General features: G+C 45.6%; 1 protein-coding gene across 8 annotated transcripts in view; it reads right to left on the bottom strand.

Moving 5' to 3' along the window:
- LOC310689209 (sodium channel protein type 5 subunit alpha-like) overlaps positions 1-16646 on the bottom strand; it is a 308343-nt gene that overhangs the window by 123276 nt on the left and 168421 nt on the right. For all 8 annotated transcript variants that reach the window (XM_083466571.1, XM_083466570.1, XM_083466572.1 and 5 more), the window contains 4 exons: positions 9581-9713; positions 5474-5712; positions 3387-3560; positions 1504-1860 (listed from right to left, as the gene is read on the bottom strand). In XM_083466571.1, the coding sequence (XP_083322697.1) occupies positions 1504-1860; positions 3387-3560; positions 5474-5712; positions 9581-9713 (903 nt within the window). The remainder of the gene's footprint in view (positions 1-1503; positions 1861-3386; positions 3561-5473; positions 5713-9580; positions 9714-16646) is intronic.

Below are 16646 nucleotides of genomic sequence, written 5' to 3'. Positions count from 1 at the left end.
ATGACTAACACAACCTGATGGGAAACTGGCAGCCTCGCCACAGTACTGCAATGTGCCAGAATGCATTTCAGGAAGTATGAGTTAATGCCAAAGGCTCAGGAATCGCTGACATGCTTTTCCAGCTACAAATGTTAACACCTAGATGATCACCCATATCTTAAATTCAAGCCAATATGAAGTTATTCTGTACTGGAAGTATTCTACTGAGGCCTGGCTAGCTAGTAGGAGAGCTTTGTAGAAACACAACCAGCTTATAGATCTCAATAGAGCAATACATTTAAAGGCCGGGTAAGCAAGGATTGCCATTTGGGTGCCTTACAAGTTTTTGGACTACAACTCCCATTATCCCTGACCATTGGCCATGCTGGCAGGGGCTGATGGGAGTTGAATTCCAACAACATCTGGAGGGTGCCAGTATAGAGGATTGTAAGGTCTCCTTCTCAAACATACAATTACATGTGAGCTGCTTCTCTTTTGCGCTACCCTACATGGCTGTGGGGTAGGTGAGTGTGTGAATTCTGCAATGATGTGCATGGGTACAATTGCATGAGAAACTTGGGCAGTAGCCCACATGGTCCCATCTCTCTCTCTCTCTCTCTCTCTCTCTCTCTCTCTCTCACACACACACACACACACACACACACACAAACACAGAGAGACTGCATGAGATACCATTCCGATGAAGCTGTTTCCATGTGGTTGCATGTGTGTATGAAGGCTGGCGTTCCAAGCTTTGGGCAAAGACTACAGAAGACGACAAAAATCTCCAGAGCAGGAGCTATAACACACACACAGGCGAATGCTATGTTTCAGTCTCAGGCACACAACACAGAGTGTCCAATTCAAGAGCGCAAGCCTTTGAACCATGGTACCTGAAAGGAGATCCATGGACGCCCAACTCCCTACCATACCACCACCACATGAAAAGGCAACACAAGAGATGCACTACAACCCTCTGAAGCTAGAAGAAGACTGTAGTCTTCCAGTTCCTGCCAAGACAAGCTCCTGTGCTGTGTGTTGAGGATACTGAAAAGAGGCCCCCGAGGGTTTCTGTCTCAGTGTCCTGGTGCACAGAGCGTTTTGTGTCCACTGCTATCATCTCTGCCTTTCCCCGCCTGAGGTGTGTTCCCTGAGGAAGAGTAAGGAAGGAGGCAGCAGCAATGGAGGCTACTCAAGGGTCTTTGCAAACACAACTCTGTTTGCTTCTGACAGGCTATGAGCAGGGCTGAGTTTTGTTCTGATCAACTTTGCACACAGTCGACTGGAGGAGTTCCTGCTTGTGAGCTTCTCCGATAGGTTTTCTTGCAACACACACAATGAATCTGCAAGAGGAATAACACATGTGGAGGACACCTTCTAGCCTAGGTTCCAGGATCGAAAGCCACAATGTCCTAAACATGAGCCTTGGAGACCCTGAAAACCAGCGGTTGCTGTGAGTGGGAGGACATGGCATGGCGGCAGAGAAACTCTTTCCAAAAGAAGAAAATGCCTTGTCGTACTTACCACCAGGTTGCCAATCACCATGACCAGTAAAAAGACCAGAAGACACAGAGGCTGCCCGGCCACTTTCATACAGTCCCACATGGTCTCGATCCATTCGCCACAGAGGATGCGGAAGATGATGAGGAAGGAATGGAAGAAGTCGTTCATGTGCCAGCGGGGCAACCGATCTGTGGTGCTGATTCTCGTGACGTGCTTGTAGTACAGGTCCCCAAAGAGCTGCATGCCAACCACGGCGAAAATGAAGACGATGATGGCGAGGACGAGAGTGAGGTTTCCCAGAGCACCCACCGAGTTCCCGATGATTTTAATGAGAGTGTTTAAGGTCGGCCAAGACTTTGCGAGCTTGAAGACCCTCAGCTGTAAACCCAAAAAACACAACCCAACAACTGAGAGCTGGCAGATAAACAAACACACAAGACAATTCTGTGTCTGGACAAGAAAAACACAGGAGGATGGATTCAAAATGCCAAACCACACAAGGAGATTCGACTAGAAACCCACTGGGTTGGGATCCAGGCTGAAACACTTTTGCTGCAGCTCAGCAGCAGCGGATACGCTTTGCCTGCAAAAGATCCCAGGTTCATTCCCTGGAGAGTTGATGCCAGTTAATGTAGACAATATTGACCTATATGGCTCAATGTTCTAATTCTCTATAAGGCAGCTTCTGATGTTCCTAACACCCAGTACAGAGCAGAGAACCCAATGGGTTACTTCATAAAAGGGATACAATGGGCTGCCTGACTACTTTTCCTATACCAGTTGGGTTGATTTCGTTGCGATGGAAGGTTTTTAGAGAGTAGAATAGAACAGGTAGAAACACCCCCCTCCCCTTACCCAATTAGTCCTAGAGCAGGCATAGGCAAACTCCGGCCCTCCAGATGTTTGGGACTACAATTCCCATCATCCCTAGCTAACATGAACAGTAGTCAGGGATGATGGGAATTGTAGTCCGAAACATCTGGAGGGCCAGAGTTTGCCTATGCCTGTCCTAGAGCATCTTCTGTTACAGAAGAGGATATATGTGTTTGGGCAAGAGAGAGGGACCCAAGAAGCACAGCAAACTAACAGGGCCCCAAAATCTTAGTTACTTATATGTCATGGCCTGCCTCTGGCGCCCCCAGCATATTTAAAGCAAATAGCAAAAGCTACTGGCTCTTCCATAACTGTCCCAACTATTCTCCGCAGTGTTGATATCTACTTTGAGAAAAAGCAAACAGACAAATAAATTATTAATCTTGCCAAGTACATTTTAGGTACATTTCAGCACCCTCTTGCCCTATGGCTGCTGCTGCTTTTCGGTGCTATTATCCATCTTCTTCTATGCCTTCAGAAACCTTGGCGTCATTTGCCCACAAACGAGGTCCGGCTGTGGAGGTTCTTGTTTTTTGAGGTTCTGAGACATCGTCACACTGGTGTTGTGTGACACTGGCAAAGTCATGTGGGTCACCAACCAAGCCAATTGGGTGACATGTCAGTGTGGACAACTGAGGACAAAGACTGCAAGTGCCATGTAGGAAAATGGAAAAATAGTGCTGAGAATAAGCACATCAAAGCAATATGAATATGCTCCTGGGAAAAGTGCAAAAAAGTAGCCTCCAAAGGAAGGCATGGTGCAATGTATATGAACATAGACACCAAACATAAGTAAGCTGTTTCAGCTTAGCCATAGCAGGTTACCCTTTAGTCTGAAAATTGTTACTTTCATATAGTCTTATTATGAAAAAGAGAAACAAGAAGTCATTTTTTAAATAATGCATGACAGAGCTGCAGTTTTCAGGTGAAAGAGTTGTGTGATTAAACAAATTCCCTCTAAAATCTGGTAAAAGGTATTGCAATGGGTGTGCAAGACAGAGACAGACGGACAAGCAGACGTAATACTTTACCAGTCTGAAGGAGCGTAACACAGACACATTTCCCATGCTGGAAAGACTTAGTTCCATCAGGCTTAGCGTGACAATTATACTGTCAAAAATATTCCAGCCCTGCTGAAAGTAGTAATAGGGATCCAAAGCTATGAGTTTGAAGACCATTTCAGCCGTAAAAATCCCAGTGAAGACCTGTGGAAAGGAACAGAATGCTAAGCTGTAAGCAGGCTTCTCCTGTCACAGGTGGCTCCCCGCAATTATGAGAGCACAGATGGAGGAAGAGGGGTGCTTTCCTCCCAAAACTCCCTTTCCCACCTGCCGCAGGGCGATAGAAACTTTACAGTTTTAGACAAACACCCAGAGCCGCCTTTCCCATTGGTGTTAGTGGTCCATTGCACCAGGGTGTCGGCCTCTCAGGGGCGCCCTAGCGAGGGGGGGAGCTGCATGACTTTGCCGGCAGCCTCCCCTTTCCCTGCACACCCACCAGTTGTGCCCCGCCAACTATATGGCTGGCGGGCGAGCAGCTTCCTTCCCAAGCCTCCACAGGAGAATGATCCCCGCAGAAACCTAGGCCTTCTTGGTAGTGGCGCCCGCCCTGTGGAACGCCCTCCCATCAGATGTCAAAGTGATAAACAACTACCTGACATTCAGAAGACATCTTAAGGCAGTCCTGTTCAGGGAAGTTTTTAATGTGTGACATTTTAGTGTATTTTTGGTCTCTGTGGAAGCCGCCCAGAGTGGCTGGGGAAACCCAGCCAGATGGGCGGGGTACAAATAATAAATTATTATTATTATTATTATTAGATGGAAGAGCATGTCCGCCAGCACATTTTCCTGCTTGATCGCCACCGTCACACCGGGGATCGGGGCAGTGCGGGAGGCAGAGGACATTTTCCACCACCCCCTCCCTTGTTTTGGAGTTGCCGGGTGGGGGGCGTGCCGGAGGGATCTTTGCACCACAGTGCCAGATATACTTAAGACGGCCCTGCAAACATCTGAGCTGTTTGAATCATGAACTCTTAATCTCAGGGGCAAGGGTGTGAGCCCCACATTGGGCAAAAGGTTCCTGCATTGCAGGGGGCTGGACTAGGTAACAGTGGCGTAGCGTGGGGGGTGCAGGGGGGGCCAGCCGCACCGGGCGCAACATCTGGGGGTTAGAGTTAGGGGGCGCAAATCCATGGGTTAGGGGGCGCAAATTACTTGCCTTGCCCCGGGTGCTGACAACCCACGCTACGCCACTGCTAGGTAACCCTCCTGGCACACGCCAACTCTACAATTCTGTGAGAGTAACTGGGTCCCTTCTGGGCTCACTCCACACATGCAAAAGCATGAAGTGGGGGTAGAAAAGGGTTCGGTTCAGGGATGCACGGCTGAAATTTGAGACCTTCTGGAAAGAACATATGTTGCATCTCAATGAGACATGACCTATGCCCTGCTGCATTCCACAATGGCATCCCAGCCCATAATGCCACCCGCAGCTAAAAGCAGTCCAGTCTAGTCTAGCACCTCAAGATCCTGCCACTTTATTTTGATGCAAGGCTGGACTAAGTCTTAGAGGGTTTTAACAAAATAGTCTTTATCAATAGTATTTCTTAAGAGTGCTGAATGGCACTTTTTAGCGGGAAGAAACTCCAATGAAAATCCTCATTATTACATATTTTTACATAGCTGCTTATTTGTATATATTTTAAAATTTCATATATGGGTGTTGTTGTTTTTATGGCCTATATTTGCAATGCCTAAAAATGGTTTGGTGAAGTAAGTAAAGAATTTACAGAAGATTGGATGCCATACGGTCATTAGCCATGTTAGCTAAAAGGAACTTCAAGATTCCACTGTGTTAAGTGATGAGCATCCGCAGGCAACTGGCCAACCACTATTGCAATCTTTGGCCCTCCAGATGTTTTGGACTACAATTCCCATCGTCCCTGACCACTGGTCCTGTTAGCTAGGGATCATGGGAGTTGTAGACCAAAACATCTGGAGGACCAAAGGTTGCCTATGCCTGCACTATTGGAAGCAGGGTGCTAGGCTGGACAGGCCCTTGTCATTCCGGTTCCCCCTGCCTGAACGCACTGCATCCATGTTGAGATGAATCTTCTTACCAGATTACCGATGTTGAGCACGTTCTCGAATTCCTCCGTCATCTTGTAGTGATCCATGGCCATGAAAAGAGTGTTCATCACAATGCAAAGGGTGATGGTGAGGTCACTGAAGGGGTCCATGATGATGAACCTCACTTTCTTCTTGATCAGCAGCCACAGCGGGCAACACTCCCAAATGAGAAAGCGGACGGCAAAATGATTCCAGCAGGGGGGACACTTCTGTTGGGATTCCTCAAGCTCTAAGTGAGAAGGAGCAAGGCACACAATGCAGGGGTCAGGGAATGGCAAGCAAGCAAGGAAATGGACACATTCCATTAAGCTTTTAAGCTTCTAAATTTAGCTGTCAAGCCTCTCCATCCAGCCACGCCAAGGCCACGTCCTCCAAACTGCACCTTCCACAAGTGCTTTCTCGCCCAGTTGGAATATTATGTCCCTGAACTGTGGGGATGTGGCTGTAGGTGGAACTCTGAATTCTGCATGGCTGCAATGCAGCCTACATAAGTCAAAGTAGGAGTTATGTCTGTTGCTCTGCTCACAATTGCTTCTGGCCTTAACCATCATTGGCAAGTGCCCCCCAGGAAGGCTGCTCAAAATGGAATGCAGCCACCAGGCTTACAAAGGCTCGGCACCTCTGATTTAAACCCAGTTATATTTCTTCAAAGGGACGCGGGTGGCGCTGTGGGTTAAACCACAGAGCCTAGGACTTGCCGATCAGAAGGTCAGCGGTTTGAATCCCCGCAACGGGGTGAGCTCCCGTTGCTCGGTCCCTACTCCTGCCAACCTAGCAGTTTGAAAGCACGTCAAAGTGCAAGTAGATAAATAGGTACTGCTCCGGCGGGAAGGTAAACAGCGTTTCCATGCGCTGCTCTAGTTCGCCAGAAGCGCCTTAGTCATGCTGGCCACATGACCTGGAAGCTGTACGCCGGCTCCCTTGGCCCATAAAGCGAGATGAGCACCGCAACCCCAGAGTCGGCCACGACTGGACCTAATGGTCAGGGGTCCCTTTACCTTTACCTTTTATATTTCTTCAAAAGGACAACTTACACCTTCAGGTGCGTTTCTTCATTTCGATCATCTGCTATTGCTATTGCCACTGCCGCCACCACGCAAATATTTATATATATAATAATATATTGTCTGCTAAGTTCCACAGCAAGTGGCAGAGCACATGCTTGATTCATTTATTCATTAATTGCTTTCATTTCTGCCCCACTTTTGATATAGAACACTTGGCAGCTTACAACAGAAGCATACTTTAAAAACAGACCCATATTTACAAAGAACCTTAGAACAAACACATTGCCGAAAATACAGTAAACAGAGAGTATAATAACTCTCTGCAGAATCATACCACAGAAATGACATTCAAAAGCCTGCCATTTGCTCTGCAGTTCAGTAGAATGGAGGCAAAACCACCCCAAAGTATCCATTGGCAAGAAAGAAGGCTAAAATTGTGGCAGTATCTGGACCGGAGCCTGGATAGCTTAGTTGGTTAGAGCGTGGTGCTGATAACACCAAGGCTGCAGGTTTGATCCCCATATGGGCCAGTTGCATATTCCTGCATTGTAGGGGGCTGGACTAACTTAGGCATAGGCAAACTCCGGCCCTCCAGATGCTTGGGACTACAATTCCCATCATCCCTGACCACTGGTCCTGTTATGGCTGGAGTTTGCCTATGCTTGGACTACCTGGTCCTTGTTGTCCCTTCCAACTCTACAATTCTATGACCTCATTCTTTGCAGTAGACATGAATTGCTGCTAGCGTTAGCCAAAGAAAGACAGCAAATATAGTTTTTTGAAGCAGACATGCAAGATCAGTCGCATATAGTCTAATCTATATAATAATAATAATAATAATAATAATAATAATAATAATAATAATAATAATACCCCACCCATTTGGAGTCTATCTATGTATCTATCTATCTATCTATCTATCTATCTATCTATCCTCTATCTATCATCTATAAGCAACAACACAGACATATAATACAGTGAGAAGAGCCATAGCTCAGTTGCAGAGCACATCTGTTGGAAGCAGAAAGTCCAGCTTCAACCCTGGTGCATCCAAGTGAGCAGACCAGCCGGCAGGTGAAGCCAGACACCTCTGTCGGGAACCCTAAAAGGCACTGCCAGTCAAAGGAGATGGTCAAACAGTCTGACATGCACGACGGCAGTTTCCTGCATTCCACTATTGGTTGTTGTAAACGAAAGCGGAATTCAACCTTGTCCAAATGACCTTGCTTCCTGCCGCTTGGCCAACTTTGGCACCACAGTGTGACATGGCAAATAACCGCGTCAGCTATATGTCTGTTCCTTACTAGCTTTAGTTTCTGAAAGCCACGGCAGTCATGACAGCCTTTGTTAAAGGTGACCCATGCAGAAATGCTTGGGCCACTTCCATCTTACATTTCTGGGTGGTTGATATAGAATTTAACAAGATCTTTCTCTCTCTCTCTTGAGCAGAGCAAGGTCAGGAATCACTGGATTGTTTAGATAAAAATCCCCCAACCCCAAACCACAGCATCTTCTTCTCAGGCCTGATCCAGCATATGCAGCAGAACACTAGCATTGCATTGCATCATTTCTGAATATAGTGACTGAGACAGTCACAATTTTAAATAAGCTCCCAAATTAAAACCAAACCCCAAAATCTTGGAAATAGAAAGCCAGCAGAGCAGGCAAACTGCTGGATGAGAACATTTCTCTGTGCCATATTCATTTTTTATATGTTTGTTTTCTGCAGGTAAAAGGTGGGATGTAAATGTTAAGAAGATAAATAAATAAATGTTTTATTCCCCACATGGTGTTTGAACTGGTGCAGTCCACTATAAAACACACAACGCACACACCAGACTCAGACAAGAACTTCCAAATAATAGCAGAAATTTCAGACATTTAGCCAGATTCCATTTTGGAGATTTTTGTGTGGGTGTGCAAAGCTTCTTCCCTTCGTACGTTCATAATTAGCAGCGTTCATGCAGTGCTGATAGCACAGCACATCTATCAGCTCCCTCTACAGAAAAGCAAACCTTGGAGGAGGATTTCTGAGGGCAAATCCTTGCACCCAAAGTTGAGCAGGAGATGTAGGCAGGAAATGCAGACAGAGGTAATCAATAAATAATATTTAAAATGGAAGAGGAAAGGAAGGATCGTCTGATACCTAAATTAAAACGGTTGGTGTAAGAAATATATTTTTGAAGACGTTTTGCCTCCATAAGGAAGACTTTTGGCCAAAATGGGTTGGACAACCTTTAAGCTCTAAATCAGGGTTTCCCAAACTTGGGTCTCCAGCTGTTTTTGGAGGACAATTCCCATCATTCCTGACCACTGGCCCTACTAACTAAGGAAGATGGGATCTAAATTATGTGTGTATGTATGTGTCTTCTGATGAGTTGAGTAGATGATGATGAATCATGGGGGTGTGGAGTGTGTGTATTCCACAGTGCTTAGTTTGTTTTGGGTTGTTAGTTTGTTAATGTTAATATTATTTTGCGGATTACGAGTGCTGTAATGCTTTTGAATTTCATAACATGACTCTTCTTTTGGTTGTGCTGTTTAGCCTGTTTTTAAACTGTTTTGTTAACAGTGTTTAATAGAAGGTGGTTGTTTTACGGATGATTTGTTAATGAGATTTATGTTGTAATTGTGATGTTCCACTGTGTTATTATTTATTGCATGTAAGCCGCTTTGTGACTCGTGTGAGCAAAAGGTGGCAAAGAAATATAATAAATGAATAAAAATGAATAAATTGCCACAGGCTGGCTGTGAACCCACTGACTTCTGAGAAGGCGTGTCTAGGACTGCACTGCCAAGTACCCAAACCAGGTTTCTATGGAATTGAGAGAAGTAGGAGTATGCCTTCAAATTTGGGAGTGTGGGAGGGAAAGGCTTAGAACTGGTCAGGGAAAGGAAGTTCAAAACGCAACCACAGTAATGTTCCATGGAAAGTTAAAAGGGGAAGCTACATGGGCATCTCTTACAGATGCTCCCATATCAAAGGTCCTATGCGGTGCGAAGCAACTGAGCTAGATGGACCATGGCCTGCCATTCGCTCAAGATTCTCTGACTGTACTTAAGAGAGAGCAGCTGGACTTAACGCCTTACCTTCCATGGCACTGGTAATGATGCTGACAGCACTCACAGCTCGTTGCCTTTGGAAACGTTCCTCAGATTGATCCACAGAAAGGCGGTGGGGTGACAGAAGCTGCTTCTTGTTCACTTCTTCAGATGGAGTGGTCTGTTTCAACAAATGCATCCAGTTAGCAACATGTAAATCCCGACTGTTTTATTAAATTGCCGGTTGGTTTCCATTTTTGGCCCTTCCAAAAGAAGCAGATATACTAGAGGAGACTAGCCTTTTATTATCATATGGGATTGCTCAGTAGGTAGAGCATGAGACTCTTACGAAAATACAATAATCTTTATTGTCATTGTCCCATACAGAACAATGAAACTGAAGAAAAAAAATCTACATAAGGCATTCAAAACCAACAAGCCTGCTATCTCAGCTATCCCAACCTGGTTAGTCCCCTAAAAACTCTGATACCCCATTTTTAAAAACAATACACTCCCATAGAGACTACCTTACACTGCATTTAAAACCAAAATCGCATTTGGATAGAAACTGTTTCTCAGGCGGCTAGTCCTAGTCTTTAGAACCCTGTACTTTCTTCCAGAAGGCAGAAGCTGAAAGAGATCATTTTCAGGGTGTGCACTCTTTCAGGGTTGTGGGTTCAAGTCCTCACTTTGAGCAAAAAGATTCCTGCACTGCAGGGTGTTGTACGGCCCCTTCCAACGGTACGATTCTATGAGTTCTAAGGAAGACAGTGCTCACTTAGCCTTTTAAGCTGCAGTTGTGTACAACAACATGTTGATAGCAGGAGGGGAGATACATTAAGATACCTTATAAAGCCTGGAAGGAGAGTCTTTGCCTGGTGCCTAAAGGATAGCCATGCTGGTGCCAGGCAGGCCTACCTGGAGAGGGAAATCCACAAAGAGTGCTGCCACCACTGAAAAGGCTCTGTTTTCCTGGTACCACCTGCCTTACTTTGGATAGTGGTGGCACTTGGCAGACCTCAGCACAAAGTCCGGTTGATATGGGAGCTGGTGTTCCTCCAGAGAAACTAGTCTTTCAGCTGTTTATGGCCTTTAAAGGTAAGCACCAGCACTCCCAATTTTGTTTGGAAATGGACCAGAAGCCAGATGGGAATCGAGTATATGATATACATCTAAGGAAGGAAGGGCAAGGAAGGAAACATGACCTAGGAATTAAACTAGGCCCACAGGTCCCAAGGGAGAGTTCTGTTGCCTCCTGGCATAGGAAAATGTGCCAAAGGTGCATTGCTTCATCTATTAGCCTCCTACAGATTGACTAAAAACCTAGGCAGGAAAAGTGTGAAGAAGCTAGAGGAGGGGGAATACACCAGGGAGTGAGTGGACCACATCTCTCTCCATTTGGACTGATTGAAAACGTTTCCCACTTGAATTGGTCTAATACCATGGAGACAAATAAATTGCTTTACAATTTACATGTAAATGAAGATCCATAGCACTATCAAGTGCATCTGTCTTTTGAGAGCTTGCGGTTGGAAAGTACGGCAACAAGGAGAGAGGCTGCACTCTAAAGCTATTTGGGCACTGGTGCATCTTAGAGGTGGCGGCAAATTTCAGAAGAGTGGCAGTTTGTAGAGCTCACCTGCGTTATGAGCCTCTGAAGCTCAGGTCTGAGCCATAATAGGTTCGACACTGCTACCCGCTTACAAAAGCAGGGAGTGGTGTTGGGGAGGACTGATAAAAGTTAGGCATGGATATCCGGGGGATTTTTCAACAGCATCGTTTGCTACAAGGGTACACAGTACCATTCCTGGCACAATCCACTAAACAGGCAGGCATGGGAAACAACAACTTCCACACATCTAGGAAGGCCTAGGACCCACATACCTAAGGGGCCGTCTCTCCTGGTATGCCCTGCAGAGGACCTTAAGGTCCACAAATGACAACATTGTGGAGGTCCCAAGTTGCAAGGTGGTTAGATTAGCCTCAACTAGGGTCAGGCCCTTTTCTGTACTGGCCCCAACTTGGCGGAACGCTCTGTCACAAGAGACCAGGGCCCTGCGGGACTTGACATCTTTCCGCAGGGCCTGCAAGACAGAGCTGTTCCGCCAGGCCTTTGGTTTGGACTCAGTCTGACCCTCATGTTTCCCTCCCCTTATGGTTTTGATCTATGGGCTACTTTTAAAATAAGGCTGCATTTTAAATTGCATTTTAACCTGTATTTTAAATTGGTCCCCCCCCATTATGTTTTTACTGTAATTTTACTGTTGTTAGCCGCCCTGAGCCCAGCTCTGGCCGGGGAGGGTGGGGTATAAATAAAATTTATTATTATTATTATTATTATTATTATTATTATTATTATTATTATTATTAGCATGTTAAGCAGCACAAAGCCCTAAGGATGAGTCTAACAATGCCCACTGTGCAGAGACTAGAAGGGGAAGCTGGGAGCTCAACCTCCTCTGAGCTCGGTTTTCCAGAACTCAGAAAGACTCTGAGCATTTTCTGGGAATTTTCCAAGAAAGCTCAGAAAAAGCAAAGTCATTATGAGGTGAGCCAGGTAAAGCTCGCCCATCAGTGACAAAGCTTTAATTTGCCATGTACATTGGGAGCTTTTAAAGCATTAAAGATTGCTTAAGCAGGCTGCAATGTAAATGACAGGCCTAATGCAACACAAGCACCAGAAATTGATGAGACTCGGGATGTAGCATAATGAACTATTGGCCTCGAACATGGAGGATTATATCCCAGAATGTCATCACCTGGGAGTTCTCTCTGCAAAGAAATGAAGCACCAACCCAACCCTGAGAAATTTTGCCAGCCGGATCAAAACCCTTCTTGCTTGTCCTTAAGTCCTTCTGAAACTTTTACCCTCTCCATTTGCTTGGGGCAACATCTAATGGCAACTTGTTTGTTACCCAGTTCAGGAAAGGCTTTGTAGTGGAGCTTGGCACTTTTTTGTTTCTGTGTAGACTGAGAGCTTTATAGGACATGCAGACTCCACCTCTACCAGGCTTTCATCCAGGTCCTGATCCAGGCAAGTGTTCACATGAGTTTCCCTCTCCTCCCAAGTTGACGCACATACACCTAGCCAGTACTTTGCCTAAAGCTCTTGCCTGAGATCCTTCCTCCTTTGCTCTTGAAGCCTTGGGGGTGACAAGGAAGAGGAGTCATAAGACCATAAGAAGAGTCTACTGGATCAGGCCAATGACCCATCCAGTCCATTCATTTGTCTAATCCTGCCCCTGACAGCAATAGAGAACTGGCCTCCTCCATCTTCTTCATGACAGCCCTTCTTATTTTTGAAGATCACTATCGTCTCTCCCCCACTAAATTTATGTTCCCCAAGCTAAGCAGACCCAGTGCTTTCAACTGCTCCTGTTAGGACTTGCCCCAAGGTGGGCAAGCGGTGACATGCCAAAGGCAGCCGTTAAAAGGTTCAAATGGACAGAGGCGGATTGTGGAATCCAAGGCAGGCAACCAGGGGGTTGGGTTCAAAAGGACAACACTATAGGGAGAGGGGAATTGGCCAAGTGAGGTTCTCTCCAGTGAAACAAATTGCCCAACTGAGGAACAAGATTGGGGGACATAAATAGCACCTCGAAAAGAGGAATTGGCCTCCAGAGCCAGGACTGATATTGCAGCCTAGGTGCTACCCCAGAAGTCCAGAGCTCAATCTGCCAGAATAGCTGTTGACTCACAGCACTGGCAGTGCAGAAGCCATGATGCTGGATCCTTCCAATTTGTAGCAGTAGTTTGATACACACACACACACACACACACACACACACACACACACACACGTGTCTTACACACAGCCTGCCTAGCTACAGAGCAAGAAAAACCAAAAGTTCAGTCTCCTGGTCAAAGGCTAGACTACTTATCCACAGAAGACAACCCCATCCAGAATATATTCTGCGAGCAGAGGGCATACTACTCCAATCAGAAGATGCCAAAAGAAAGCAAAACATCCAAGTCTCACACTATAAGGCTCTTGTTCAGAAGAGGGTACCCATTAGGCAAGCCCCTATGTATCCTTAGCAACCCATTAAGAGACGTGCTGCAGACCACAGACACTTAGCCACAATAAATCTTTTCTTCTTCTTCTTCTTCAAGGTTCTACAAGACTCTTTGGGTGAGACCCAACGCTAGTCACAGAGTCAACCCACTGAAACCAATGGGCTTAACATTTGTAGCAACACGGCTACCCCTCTGGAAGTCATTAGCGAAGAGGGTGAGCCATTCCATGTGTGGCTTTGACGATGGACATTCCTGCAGCACATGCTGAACATTTTCATCTGTCAACTTAGGCAAGCCAGCAAGCTTTGTTTTTCCTTGTTTGGATCTCCGTTAATGTTTTTTAAAGGACACACAGATACCGGCAGGTGCGACCGTGGTAGGAACAAATCTGTGATGGGCAAGTTTTGATTCTACAAAGGAACAGGCTCCTGGCAGAGCAGGTGATACTCCTGGGGTAACAAAAGGAAGCTGACCATTTAACTGGCAGAACAGCTTGGGGGTAGGCTCAGCGCTACCCAAACACATGTAGATGCAGAGAGGAATTGTGAAGAACTACTGTGCTAACTCTTTCAGCAAATTCAGGGGGTGGGGTCTGACATGGACTGATCCAGGGTTATGTGAAAAATGTCCCCCATCCCACAGCTCGCTCTTTCTTTCTCTCTTTCTTTCTTTCTTTCTTTCTTTCTTTCTACGTGTGACTTAAAATCAGATACTGTTGGTCCATTTTAACAAATTTCACAGGGTCAGGAAAATAATATCTCATATTAGAACCAACAAATGTTCTGAATCCAGAATGAGCTTTCAAAGAATATATTGTGCATGTCATTAGAATCCAAGCTGCTGGGTCTTTCATAAATGAAATCTCAGAATGGAATTAGACATTATGGTTACAAATCTGGTTTCAGAAAGAACGAAGAGCTTACCAGCATGGTATCTGGGGAAAGAATGCCCTGGACACTGTATTTTTTCTAGGTCATTTCTGGATAGAATGGGAGCAGGCAGCGGTGGGATGGCATTTTTAGTGCCAGCTGCTATCCCCTCGCCCCATGATGCACACACAATACAATGCTCCAGAACAGTCCAACGTCAAGAGTATTCTAGAAAAATAAAATGGGCACTGCCAGAAGCTCCTGCTAAAATCAGCTCTGCTACTGCTATCACAAGGAATAAAAGCAAAATAACAGATTAAAAGGTAAGTACCAAAAAGTTTTGGACTGGAACAAATAAATAAGAAAACTGAAATATTTAATGATGAAATTAAATTAACAAAAGGGGGAGAGAAAAACATTTTGCACCCCCCCCCCCCCGTTTAGACATGATAAAATTCGCAGGACTGCCTCTGAGAAACAGCAACTCCATACCCTCTTCCAGACCACAAAACTGGCAACCATCAGTCAAAGGCGGAGCAACATGCAATATAATGATGTTATGGTACATATTTCAATAGCTGCACACAACAGGGAAGTGGAAGGGAACTCAACACAGCGATCATACAGGGAATTGTGAATAGCAATTGCTCCTTTAGCACCCAGGAGCTAATGATGAGAGTTGGGGAACTCCCTTTCAGCTTTCACCTGGCTTGACTTCTCTCCTCTTCTAGGCTTGTCATGGCCTCCTTTGCCAAGAGAGCAGAACAAAATGGAGCACCTTCGCACTGCAGAAATAAGAGGATCGGCTGTGGGAGTGAGGCTAGTGGCATTGTTTTGCTTCAGGCGGCAAAAGTGCCAAGGCTGTCCTTGTTAAGTCGCAGCTGGAAATTACTCTTCTTTTAATACTCCCATGCAACTATCCAATGCTTCCAGTTGTATCTGCTCTACATGCAGTAGAACATTTCCAGCAAGAACTGGAGCTTATTCTAATCATCTAATCACAGAATTTGCCAAGACTCATGCCAAGATGACAATCATCCAACTTCGCCCGAGAAAAGTCTATGAAATCACTTCCCAGAACTCAAACAGCCGCAGCAGTCTAGAATCTTTGTGGTGAAAATGTTGCTTCCAAATATTCAAGATAGCTCAGTCAGTAGAGCATGAGACTTAATCGTGAGGTCATGGGTTCAAGCTCCATGTTGGGTGAAAGTTTCCTGCATTGCATGAGGTTGGCTAGATGACTCTCATGGTCCCTTCCAACTCTGCATTTCTATGATTCTATGAATAAAATTATGAATTATGGTGCTGGAGGAGACTCTTGAGAGTCCCATGGACTGCAAGAAGATCAAACCTCTCCATTCTGAAGGAAATCAGCCCTGAGTGCTCACAGGAAGGACCGATCCTGAAGCTGAGGCTCCAATACTTTGGCCACCTCATGAGAAGAGAAGACTCCCTGGAAAAGACCCTGATGTTGGGAAAGATGGAGGGCGCAAGGAGAAGGGGACGGCAGAGGACGAGATGGTTGGACAGTGTTCTTGAAGCTACCAGCATGAGTTTGACCAAACTGCGGGAGGCAGTGGAAGACAGGAGTGCCTGGCGTGCTCTGGTCCATGGGGTCACGAAGAGTCGGACACGACTAAACAACAACATGAATAAAATGCCCTCTACAGGGATCCCTGGGAGCTCTAGAGATCCCCAACAGAGAATTTTTAGCGCCCTTACCTACACTGCAATTCCCAGAATTCTTTGGAGAATGTCATGACGGTTCAAGTGATATAAAGTCATGATGGTTCAACTAGTATGAAACTGATGTGGGTAGAATGAAGGTCAAGGGTTAGCAAATGAGGCTGTGAATTCCATCAGCCTTAGCCAGCAGGGACAATCGCAAAGGGTGATGGGAGTTCTAGTCCACAACAACTGGAGAGCACTATGTTCACTACTCCTCGATAGACAATGTAATCAAACAACATCTGGAGGGCCCGCCCAGTGTGGAAGAAAGTCCTTAAAAACAATTCAACCACAACTGCTACAACACTGAACCACACTCGTGTGTTCCTTTTTTTAGTAGGGTTATTTGAATCTTTCCAAAAAGAGTAACTGTACAAAGTCACAAGCTTGCAGCTCTTAGCTCATTTCACACGGCCTCAATAGATTAGATTCCAAACATGCTTCGTAGAAGCAAGAACACCCTTCCTTCTGCATCACCAAAGTGAGCATCTGTTGCTATA

The sequence above is a fragment of the Podarcis liolepis genome, assembly GCF_965112155.1.
Source record: "Podarcis liolepis genome assembly, chromosome: 12".
Classification (NCBI taxonomy): domain Eukaryota; kingdom Metazoa; phylum Chordata; class Lepidosauria; order Squamata; family Lacertidae; genus Podarcis; species Podarcis liolepis.
Note: the sequence above shows the minus strand (reverse complement) of the source record. Positions and strands in the feature narration are given on the sequence as shown.